General features: G+C 33.9%; 1 protein-coding gene across 1 annotated transcript; it reads right to left on the bottom strand.

Annotated features, from left to right (window-relative positions):
* Nucleotides 1–4,021: 4,021 nt before the first annotated feature.
* On the bottom strand, nt 4,022–12,790 carry LOC113772263 (floral homeotic protein AGAMOUS). Its single transcript, XM_027316853.1, has 9 exons — nt 12,709–12,790; nt 12,253–12,503; nt 7,323–7,404; nt 6,410–6,471; nt 6,226–6,325; nt 6,096–6,137; nt 4,917–4,958; nt 4,649–4,822; nt 4,022–4,116 (listed from the first exon to the last, which is right to left on the bottom strand). Exons 2-8 carry the CDS (start codon nt 12,492–12,494, stop codon nt 4,655–4,657), a joined length of 738 nt encoding a protein of 245 aa, XP_027172654.1. The 5' UTR covers nt 12,495–12,503; nt 12,709–12,790; the 3' UTR covers nt 4,022–4,116; nt 4,649–4,654.
* Nucleotides 12,791–12,992: the final 202 nt, after the last annotated feature.

Raw genomic sequence — 12,992 nt, 5'->3', positions numbered from 1 at the left:
GTTTATGCGGACATATTAGTTTATTTCTAAACCTTGTGTGAAGATCATTTTGCAGGTGGAGTCTTTATCTGAAAATATATGTATAAATATAAAACAAAAGATATAACATTCGACCATGCAGCCTCCAATTAAACAACAAATAGTTTGCGTAGCATTATTTTGAAAGAGCTTTTAGATTGTAGCACTTTACTGAAAAGAATGAATGTATTATAGAGGTGGTTGGACATAAGGTTCAGAAATTTTGGGATTTTTTTTGCTCAAAAGAGCAAATCAAACAAAGCCAGTAGCCTTCTCTTTCCATTATTCCATCTTCTTTCCTTGTATTACGGGTTCAGAGTTCTGCTTGCAGCAAAACAAATGCCAAGAGAAAGGGGAATTTAGGATTCAACATTCTTTTTGGGCAGAGGAATTTTCGAGTCTTCCCGTTTACTTGCTCCAAGTTAGTTGGTGTTCCATATGATGATCAATGGTGACAAAGGCAGAGACTAAAATTGTTTGAAAAATCTTATACTAAACCAAAAATACGACTTAAGCAACGACATAAATAAACCAAAAGATGACTCAACGTTCTTGATTTTATGAATTTCACATATGTGTCTACCGATTAGGAATGTTATGCAATCACTGTGTTTGTAAGTAGACTTGTATTGTCCGGTGTGGCACGGTCACTAAGAAGCAGAAGTAATGTAACGGAACAGCTCAATCCAATGTGTTTCCTGGGTTGTTAATGCTGCGGACTTTGAACTAAATGAATGTGTGTTTTTGACTATTAGGGATACTTAGTAGATTTTTTATAATTTCACTTGGCATTCTCAAACTTTAAAAAAATCTCATGTGGCTCTCCTATTTTAAACTTTTTTGTAACATTTGAAACCTATTTCAAAATATAATAATAAAACCTTCATTTCGGGATAAAGAATTCAATTTCATTTCAAATTTATCCATCTAATGTGACCTCTTAATTGTCATAACATATCAAATTTATCTCTTTAATAAAAATTTAAAAGGTGATAACAAGATCGAAAAATTCTTTAATAGTTTTTGTATCATTGGCTAGGACAAGAAATATTAAATTACTCAAAATTTTGAATGATTTACAATACTCTTAACAATAACTTGCAATAATTTACAATCATGAAAATACTTTTTTGCACCAACTTAAAAACTTGACAAACAAGTTTATATGTAATTTTTAGCATGTTGTATTTTTTAGTTTTCAAGCCATCAACTTGAACAAAAAAAATTCAAAAATATGTAAACGATTTATAGAACTTCTTCAATTGACTTGAAACTGTAGTATCCCATGTCGGAAGTGGGAAGGAAATGGAATGGGTTTAAGTACTTGGGTCTTATGATTATTGAGTAATTTGGGTTAATCATTTTGGGTCAATGGATTTTGATCTAAAAATTACTTGAATCAACCCTTGGACCAGATCGTGATGGTACCAGAGCGAATCTCGCGTGGTCTCTGCACAGGATGAATTTGGGTCAATGGGTTATGGTTCCAACTATGCAAGAAAGTGCAAGGAGCTAAGTGCCACGTCCGACGGGGGCCACCTCTAGAGCTTGTAACCACTTCTAGAGTTCGAACATGACTAAGTGAACAATTTGAATTCTGATGGGTTTTGCAAGAATGCAAAGTCTTAAAGAGGGGAAGAATGTAATATCCCACGTCGGAATTGGGAAGAGTTCGAATATAACCAAGTGAACAGTTTGAATTTTGATGGGTTTTGCGAGAATGCAAAGTCTTAAAGGTGGGAAGAATATAATATTCCACATCGGAATTGTGAAGGAAATGGAATGGGTTTACGTACCTGGATCCAATAGCTATTGAGTAATTTGGATTAATCATTTTGGACCAGTAAATTTCAATCCAAAAATTACTTGGACCAGCCTTTGAATCTGGTCCTGACAAAAATACATTACAGTAACGAAAATATTATCTTTGTTACCTTAAAAGTGCTCAAATAAACTTTCAACTATTAACTCTTGGGTTTTGTTTTGATAACTCAATTCAACATTTAAATTTGTTAAACTTAATGGGTTCAGATTTTAATATGTTCAGATATATTTGATAATCAAAAATTGAATATCTGAATTAATTAAGTAGTACTGAATTTTTTAGACAAAACTTGTTTTCAAAAATAAGTGACTGAATGTGATATACACTCAAATGTATTTGATTTAATACTTAACAATTCAATAATTTAATAATTTCAAATTTCAGTTTTCAGACTTCAGTTTTATCAAACGCACCTTTGGTATTTAAAAAGCACACTCTGTTTTTTCCAATCAAAATAAACATTCATACTTTTTGTTTTTACTTTTCATTTATTATTACTATATTCGCATTTTTATAATAAAAAGTAAAATAACAAATGGACAAATTTGAAATGAGATTATATTTGCTCTTCCAAAATGAATTTTTTAATATTATATTTTAAAATAGTTTGTAAATGATACAAAAAATTTAAAGTAAGGCAGACAAATGAAATTTTTTAAAATTTGAAGTGCCAAGTAAAATTATTAGAAACCTCGGAAAGTTTCTAAAACCGTCAGGAGATTATTTGCCCAAATTTATTTGTTTACATCACCATTACAATTTCCAATACACATTTTTATCTTTTCAATTATCTTTTTATCTCACATACATCACATCACAAAAAGTGCTACAGTAATTATTCCAAATAATATTTCAAATAATCTCCTATCCAAACACACTTTATAATTGTTATAGTCCAAGGGCTACAGTAATTGTTATAGGCCAAGGGCAACAGAAGTTTTGGAAACAGGGGCCTGGTGAGCAACGGATCTTCTGTCCCACATCCTGTGCCACTCTCTGTCCCACTTTTTATTATATTACTATTTCTCCTAAATAAATATCATGTTTTAGTTCTTTTTTGTTTCTTTAAGATCCAATAACTATTAATTGAGTAATACACAAAATTTAACAAACTCAAAAAATCAAAATGCATAAAAATGAGATTTTTTATGAATTTTCTGCTATATTTTTTAATTTTCTATTATATATTGCTTTTTTGAAGCTGCTGTATTTATTTTTTACTCAATTAATAGTTATTAAATTTTAAGAAAACAAAAAAGAACTAAAACATGATATTTATATAGGAGAAATAACAATATAATAAAAAATGAAACAGAGAGTGGCATAGGATGTGAGACAGAAGATCTGTTGCGGGCCTGGTGCCATGAAACCAAAAAGGCCGTTTCATAGACGCATGAGACTTTCTGACCCAGCTATCCAGGTGCATAAGCAGCTGATGGTTCGGAACACCCCTTTAAGAAAATGGTTTTTATATCTATAGGACACAGAAAAAAAAAAAATTTTTACTTGGGGTTGTGAAAAACTTCCAATTTGCACGAATGCAGAAAATGTACAGGACAACAAGAAGCTTGTAGCCAATTCAATAACAGCTTATACTCGGAGTTCACATTTAGAAAAAGCAAAACTATGGGAATAGTATGACCTGCCGAGAATGCACCAGAAAAAACATTCTCAGGTACTTTTTGAGACCCTCTTTCCTCCTTAATTGCCAAAATAAAAAAAAAGAATAAAGAAAAGAAAACAAGCTCTTAGCATATCCTATAATGGTGAATCCTTCGATTTTTTCTTTTTCTTGACGCAAGTGGAAACTATCAAGCATTTGAAAGAGATATCACTAGGGTCATTGGCAGATGAGCTTGTGCTGTGTCAGTTGGATTTTTCTTTTTCTTGACGCAAGTGGAAACTATCAAGCATTTGAAAGAGATATCACTAGGGTCATTGGCAGATGAGCTTGTTCTGTGTCAGTTGGATTTTTCTTTTTCTTGACGCAAGTGGACACTGTCAAGCATTTGAAAGAGCTATCACAAGGATCATTGGCAGATGAGCTTGTTCTGTGTCAGTGAAATTAGTAACATCCGCAATGCAGTTAGGGAGAGCGCAGAAAATAGATATGTTGTCCACAAGTAAAACGAGATCATTCTTATACACAACATACTCAAAGCAGTAGTTGGTTATAGCTACATATAACTTGTTCTCATAAATTGACAAGAGCTCTTGCCATAGTGCTAGTAAAATAGAGGCCTATCCAATGGAAAACACTTTCCTTCAGCAGGCTGCAACCACAAAAAAAAGAAGGGGGGGGAGAGGAGTTAGCTCATTACTGGGCATCAATGAAGAATAAAAAAGTTTGAAACAATACGATCAATGGCGCATGTACTGGGCTGGTTGAACTAGCTAGATCTCCTCCAAAACAATAAGGATTTTCAGCTATACCCTCAATCAAATCAAATGCTATCCCTACTTGGAAATTACACAAAAGACTTTCATGTAAGTGCATATTTGCCCCACTTTTCCCCCCTCCAGAAAAAAGTTATAAATCCTGCATCTACCACAAGATATGATAACGCATAAAATGAACGGGCATTTCTTATAGGCAGCAAAGTTTAATCATCTGCTCCTTGATAATAGCGGATGTTAAACAGTTTGGCAACTGAAAAACATTAACCTTCATTATAGTTTCAACTATTTTGCATAATTTGCTTAGTTACAAGTGAGAGAAATATCATTAATACTAAAATATCTGATTCACATCCAACTGATAATTTTTATCAGCAGTGCTTGAGTAATGGTTTGAATAAAGCTTACAGAATCTTAGACGAGTTGAAGAGCAGTTTGGTCCTGGCGAGAGTAATGTTGATCAGGTTCCAGGAGGTTTACTGGGAGGAAGTTCCTAACATCATAAGGCTGTGGAGCAAGAGGCTGGTATTCAGACCCTGGCATTAAGTTCATGTGCTGCTGTGCTCTTTCGTTTTCTGCAATCTGCACCATTGATTATACAGAAAATAATTGATCAAATATATAACTGCTAATTGGATACCTGTGCATGACACTTTGTTAAAGAAAGATATGTTACCTTTGCTCTCAGGTACGTATTGGCATTTTGCAGCTCAATTTCCTGTCCAAAGTGATTCATTTCTAAGTTAAGCATATATAATTCACAAAGCCCTGAATAGAGCTTTCAACATAAGAGAAGTTCTCATCTGAATGATGTACATTAATCAACAAGGCCCCCAGGTAATGAAAATATTAATTTTGTGCTGTGCTCAGGAAATTGAAGTTCTTTGAGAAATCCAAAGTATTTCATTCATTTATTGTGCGTGCCCACAAGATAAGAACAAACAAAAATCGAACAGCATATCAGACTATTACTGCCTCATGAAATAACTTAATTTACGATTTCAGATTTTGCTTGTTGTTCCTTTTTTCTGCATGATGTAAGCTCGCTCTTGATCATGTGATATTATTTTGACGATTAGAAGTCTGAGTCTGACCTACTGGGCCTGTATCCTAAAGGCAAAATCATTTAATGGGATTTGTTTGTAGACTTTGCTGCCAACTTTCACAATCCAGTAGTTAAATTGCTAAAAAACACTGTGCCCTTAACATCTTTTCATACTTTCAAGTAAAGATTAAACCAATTTTTTCTAAATAGCACCAAGACATTGTAACGTGTAATGAGGGCCCTCAGCTGAACTGAAGGAGCTTACTTGCTACTTGCAAGAGGGCTCAATAAGCCCCAGACCCCAGTGTCTTAGAAAAACAAAAAAGGTTGAATACAAGGAAACCCTAGGTCTTCAGAGTTTATGAAATAAATTTTCATTAGTTGCAAAAGAGTATGCTATAGAAATTTAGTTTCTTTCATCCAGTGAAGTAATGTTACATCTGTCTGTTTAGAACCATGATTCAAATCTGGAGACTGGGCTTAGTGTGTTACCAAAAGTTTTCACATATAACATAACAGTACATTCAAGAAATACAGTCTCTTAATCTCAAGCAGGTCGTTTTATTTAGAAGCTAGGAAATCAGCAAAATCACATCCACTCTTGTTTATTTTCTGCTTTTCATACCAGCTTTTGACCCTCGAATCAAACGACATAACTTCAATCTCCTCCCCTTTTTAGTTACTTTCTGGAAAAAAAAAATCTAAAACTAATTTCCCTGTACCCTCCTTGAGTTCAAAAATTAGAATTTGAACTACGTAGAGTAAAGCTGTGAAAGGAAACTGAAAAGCAAGGCCACAATGACCACTTACCCTCTTATGCATAAGCTCGATTTCAGCAAACAATAACTCGTTCTGAAAAATAAAATGGATTTCATTGGTCTCCAACAAACAACAGATTTAGCATTATCATCCACTGAATATGAAAAAATGAACCATTTACCTTCCTGGTACGGATTCTGCCAATGGCTTTCTCCACTTTACCTTCAAGATTCTTCAGTTCTTTGAAGTTTAATCCATCTACCCCTTCACCCAGGATGTGTCTGGAAATTTCACAGCAAAAATTTTATGAGGTGAAGTTTATATCTTAAATGAGTTGATTCGTTGTTGTGTGTTTAAAGGTTTACCTGTTTGAAATCTGTATCTCTCTTATATGTTTCCTGAGCTTGCTAGCTTCTTGCTGATAGAACTGAAAGCAGATATACAATTGATTATAGTCTGAAGGTACTTATGTTGGACTGAAAGACTGGCCCCAAGCTTGGACATTTATCTTGCAGATCCAACATTCTCTGGTGGAAACAAATATTAATCATAGGCATTGGAAGCATCCTGGTACTAGAGTTTCTTCAGTTTAACTTAATTTGACACTGGTCGACTATATTGACAGAAAACTCTCACTGAAGTATTACCACAATATTAAATGGTATAGGAGAAGGGGAAAAGAAAGGCTGATTGTTATGATTCTTTCTCAGATTTGGTTGTTCAAGTTTAAAAGAGGAAACAAAAAGTGATCATCATGGTCTACAAGTATTGAAAAGGATTGGAGATTCAGTAAAGCATTCAAATGATAAAAAGCAGACAGACAAGCTCTAGAATGTCATATTTGATCAAAGATATTAACACATATCTTCCTAAATATACCAGATCAAAATGAAATCAGTGATACCTAAAATCAGAAATTCTCATATAAAATTAATGGGCACCATATTTAGGCACAATCTAAATTAAAATTTACAACTTCTCAAGATATTATACTTCATGGGTACCATTTTAATGGCTCAACTTTTCTTACAAGAAAACAAGTCCCTAGGCCATATGAGCATGAGAAATCCAATTACCACCGTACATATATAGTAAATGTCAGATTATCAACTGATAGAGAGAGGATTTATGGTACTAAAGAAAAGAGGACAGAAAGCAATACGTTCTTCAACATTGATGCAACACTTTTAGCTACAGTACTTGTGGTCCAGAATATGAGGAAACATTTACAAGGGAATGTTTCTGTTTAGCTTAACGTAACAATGAGAAGTATTATACCTGGGCGTTAGCTTCAGAAACAGATCCTGGATTTGATGAATCAGCACAGGCTTTCTTGTACCTCTCAATGGTCCCCCTGACACTGCAAACGTAGGAAGCAGGAAGATACAAGTCAATGTTCATCAGATTTTTCGTCATAAATGTCATCAATACTTCTCCATTCAGAAGAGACAAAACCAAGGTTAAAACTAGAAATACATTGACAAATAGCCAAACCAAGCTACATTTTTAGCAAAAAGTTGCCAAACAACATACATAGTACATATATAGCCACTAACTGTGTGCACATAAACTGCCAGTCTTCCAACATTTAGGTGAAGTTGAGAAAGGATGCCTTATTATAGACTCTTTTATGATTGAACCGAAAGGAGAGGAAATGTGAAAGGCTCTTTTGTTTTTTTTTTTTGAGAAAGTAAATTAAAAAATGAACTTAACTACTTGACCCCTATATGTATAATCCGATCTTTTTTCTTTTTTTTTTTGTTGGGAAACTGCATTCATTTCTAGCAAAAAAAATATAAAAAGAGAAATCACTAGACATTATTAGTTCTTGGTTTTTGACTATTGTTTCTTTTCCATATTATTTCTTGATTCGTCAAACTATGCTTTTTGTGTATTTTCTCTACTCTTCTCTTTACTAAGAGGCTAAGGTTAGTTTTCCTTCGAAGAGCTATTTATAAAATTTTGGAGATTATTGAACAGAAGTCTGGAAGTATTTGATAAAAAAGGGAATGCATGTAATTTAAACAAGAAAAAAAGAAATAAATTAAAAAAAGAGAAAGAAGAAATTTTAGAGTCTTTAAATGTTAAGTTAAAACTCTGATGTGACCTAGAAATAAGAAGTTAAAAGTGAAGAAAATCGTTTATCATAAAAAAGTCAGTGTCTAACATATTAAAACGATCTTTAAACCCTGAAAATTCTTGGAACCGGAGCTCTCTATATATTATCGAGGGAGAAATCATCCAACACTTTTGCAAAATCTGTTCTTGGAAAGAAATGTGCTCAAAATCTTGTAGGAACTTGTATAGTCTTACTATCAATGCAACACATCAAAAGAAAACAGTAGACGTTCTTTAAGCATGGAAACCAAAAAAGTTAAGTACTCCAATGAAATGGTTATCTGAACAGTAGATCATCATCATCAAATAGCTGGTGTAGGTTAATTAAAAGATGTGATTAAAAACACTTGTTGTAATTGCATGTCAAAGGTCTTCTATATACTATTTTAAGCCAATCTTGGTAAAAGATGTATTGGTAACCCAGACATGGAGAAAATTGACTTGGGAAATGCAAATGATATATTGGTAACTGTATATTCTAATACAAGTTTAAGCCAATCTTCACATCTTTTCCTGTAAAAGATGTTCATTAATGATTATATGAATTCCAGATGTAGGATCTTTTGAAATCTTTTTATTATGTTTTCAGTGTGTTCAATGTACTTGTAAATTTTCATGCCAAAAAATCCCATTATTTATTTATGCATTAAAGATCGTTTTGTTTGTTAAATATTTCCTTTTATGCACCCATGCTGGAAAAATATCACTTTATCCTTGGAATCATTGACATGCATGCATGAAACTTTCTACCCCAAACTGTAATGGGTTATTTTCTGCCAATATATTACTATAATTTGCTGATGAATTTGCGTCATTCTTAGAAAACTCCTTGAAGTAGGAATTGAAAAAAAAAAAAAAAAAAGAACACCAAACGCTAACATATTAGGGTGATTCTAGAAGAACATCAGTTCTTTCTTAGCATATTCATGAAATTCTAACGAGGAATTGGAAGCTATCAACTTAACTGTAACGTATATTTCTCAGTAACTACAGTTCAGAGTAAAAATTGTTTCAGAACAAGGTTGAGAATGTAACATTGGAGCAATCCTACATGAAATGTAACACAATGAGCTCATACATAGAATTAGAAACACTATACTGTCTTGGATATTTTTTAGTCTAGTAAAACCTCCTTACAAACTGCTAATAAGAGATAGGACACAAAATTATAGTATGAAAGCTTATAAATTGCATATGACAGCTAATAGGAAAGTATTCAATAGTCATGTGTGAGCTCAAGCTTTCAAATGTCATCATCTTATAAGAATATTCTTTCAAATTTCACAAGAAAAGAAATAAAAGGCTAGTAGGATATAAAAAAAGTTCAAAGTGAGGAAATAAATGCTTTATATGTTAAAGATAGACTGGCCATTTATTTAAATTTGATGATGTGACTTGAAGGATGACAATTGACAGGAGTTTTGGCTAAGTTAAATAAGAGAAAACATTTGTTTTATGAATTACCAAGAGGATTAGGATGTTGCTGTAAAAGGAGTAAGAAAAATGTCGTCATTTCAATTCTTTTTCTTTTAGCAAGTTAGATTGAAAGCTATCTATGCTCTATGATTAAGGGGACAAGTTCAGACATTTTCTTGCTTGGCCTTTGGAATTTCTAAGCAAAAGCACATACCACCTTAAAAGTATAGTGCCAAATTTGACGACTTCACACAGAAGATGGATACTGCATATGCAAGGCATATGCACATCACTTGAGGCAAAAACAAGACATTAACCTTTCTGTTTTTGGTTGTTTCTTTAAAAATTACCAATAAAATACGTATTAATGATGTTCTTTTGAAAACTAATTTGTCTTAGATCAAACATGTAAAACACATTTGACCTGAAGATCATGCGTAAAGGTCCTTCATTATATATGATTAGTTAGCTTCCTACTCTAAAATGTCAGGCACTCTTTTGCAGAAAAACCAATATTTTGTTGATATATAATTGCAGCATTGCAAAGTGGTATGCTTCTTTTACATGATGAGTGCAAAGAAGCAATTTCAGTGACCCAAGTAAAATCAAACTTCAAGTTTCTTTAACCAGTTTTTAGGCTGAATAGTAAACAAGACTTCGCACTATAGCAGACTCTGCAAAACTGTACAGTTTGGACAAAACACAAAACATACATTTCAGTATAGTCAGGATAAGCTGCAACCTTAATTTTGTCGAGCCACAGATGGGCTGTCCTATGCCACGCTGGCACAAGATCCTACAATATGATTGGCTTGAGTATCTATACCCCCATAATTGCCACGTGTCAACAATCCTTTTAACCCAAAGTGTAATACCCTCTCGATTGACCCCATTACCCACCTCGATTTTTTCAAAATCCCGAAATTGCTTTCATAGTTCCATTTTCTTGCAGTCCTCAATGCATTCTCTCACAACTTCAAAGACCAAATAAAGTTTTTCTCACTGTTGTACCATTATTGCTTGTGTTAGTGTGCGTTCTGTGTGTGAGCACTGAGTAGTAAGTGTTTCTTTGTCTGTCTGTCAACTCTTCTGATCTGAATACATCAGATTGAAGCTGTCTGTTTCAGGCTTCAGAGAGCAGCCATTGTTGCATAAACTTACACACTCTTCCCCATGCAAGAAAAACAAAACAACCTAAAAAAGTGCAGAAACCCCATTAACCCTTTTAATTTTTCCGTACCTTTGATTCCCCATCCCCATTTTCTCTTTGTTTTTTTCTGATTGGTTAACAAGAAGAGTGACCTAAAAAGGAAAGATATAAAATTTTTATAAAAGGGCTAATTACCAAATTTAGCTTTCATTTTACCTTTCGTGCTTCTTCACCGTCTTCTGATCTATGGATGATCTCTTGAGCTTGAGAAGGGAAGTCAAAGTTTTGAAGAAAGGGCAAAGAAGTCTAAGTTGAAGGATCTATTATGAGTAAAATTTCACCTTTCGAGATAAAAATTTGACTGAGGAGATGATGAAAGACAACCCCAGGTTGGGAAGGAATATGGCACAGACACTCCTCCTCTTGTCTTCAAGTCTAGAACTGAAAAATCATGTGTGACCAGACCAAAGATTCTGGCCTAACTTATGATGTATGCACATCTAGAAATCAAACCCTAAAATCTGTACTAGCCACCTTAAAGTAACTTTTTTTTTTTCAAAAGTTATTCTTACTGTAGCCTATAGGCTATTGCAAGGGGTAGAATGGTCAACTAGGATGACAAAATCCAAGAAATCTCATTTGTTATTAGAACCCTAATTTGACCTTTTGCGTCTAAAGATGGGATTTTGATTAGTTCTAAGACCAACCCTTTTGAGCTTTGAAACCCTAATCTGAAACTTCATTGGTCATTTTTAACTGTCATCTTCTTTTTCTCATATATACCGATGACTGACAAGTTATTATTTAAGGATGAGTCATGAGGTGAAGAGGATGGGATAATGAGGACATGACAGCTTAGGAGCAGCAGTCAGCAGAGAGCTTCATGTAAGCTGACAGGTGACATGTGGAGAGAGAGGGAGAGAAGGAAAATAGAGTGAGGAAAAATAAGCAAAAGAAAAGGCAAAGATAACAACAATGGAGATAATAAGAGGAAGCTGATTCCCAAGAATTTCTTTGCTTTTCTTCACTTGAATTGTTGTTTCAGAACTCTTAGCTTTATGGATAAGTTCTACTCCCATCTTTTATAGCAGATCTGAGGATTAGATCAAGCAAAAAACTGGGAAGGACGAATAGAGAAGAATAGAGAAGAAAGAGGTATGTTGCAAAGCTCATTAAGGAAAGAAAACAGGAGAGAAACAAGTGAATCTTTGTGAGGCAACTCTATCTTAACTGCATCAAATTATTATGTTTCCTACGCCAAAAAATCCCCAATTAAATACTATGACAGGAGCTGATGAAATCAAGACATATACATGTCCATCCCCACGACCAATCTGTCTTTCTAAATTCTGAACACTGGCATTAACACACGGGGAAAAGATGGAAACTTGAGAAAACTTCTTTTCACCAAATAAAGGAATCAATGAACAACCTTAACTTTGTCAAAACAACCTCAAAAACTACTAATTAACCTGTATAGAAGCAACTCGAGCAAGAACAATTAACAAGCAAATTTCCCTCAACCTGTTATTAGCATATTCGTAAAGGCGGCCGCGGCTGGAGAAGACAATCAGAGCAACTTCAGCATCACAAAGCACAGACAATTCGTAAGCCTTCTTGAGGAGGCCATTACGACGCTTGCAGAAGGTGACTTGTCGATTTGTAGTGTTTTCTATCCTCTTGATCTCAATCTTCCCTCTTCCAGTTTTTCTGAGCTGAGAAGAGGACGACTGATCAAATTGATGATCTTGACTAGGACAATCCATCTTCAAAAGCTGAAATAAGCAAAACCAATTTGATGATTCTGTTGATAAAGTGATAACAAAATATAGCCAGAATTGGAGGATGATGAGTTTTCTAGTAGTAAAACAGAAATATATAGAGGCATCCAAAATAAGCAAAGCAAGAAATTCTTAGTCACTCGGTATTGCGTGTGTTTTAGGTCAATATACATGGAACTTTTGAACTCTATACACTGACCTGAAGAAAGTAAAGATACAGTAAAGGGAGACTCGCTAGTGTAACAAACAACTAATAAGAAGAGAACGAGAGAAATGAGAATTCTGTTCTATTCTCTAGAGTCTACACTCTATAATAATGCTAAGGAAAATATTGTAGCTGTGAACAGGAGAGTTTTGCAGAAAATGGAAGTGAGAAGCTGAAGGGGAGGTGTATTTATAGGTAGATAATAGACCATCCAACAACAACAAGCTCTATTATTTTGGTGGTATAGGGTAACTATACAAATACTTTCATTTTCTTGT

This window comes from Coffea eugenioides, chromosome 5 (assembly GCF_003713205.1).
Source record: "Coffea eugenioides isolate CCC68of chromosome 5, Ceug_1.0, whole genome shotgun sequence".
NCBI lineage: Eukaryota > Viridiplantae > Streptophyta > Magnoliopsida > Gentianales > Rubiaceae > Coffea > Coffea eugenioides.
Note: the sequence above shows the minus strand (reverse complement) of the source record. Positions and strands in the feature narration are given on the sequence as shown.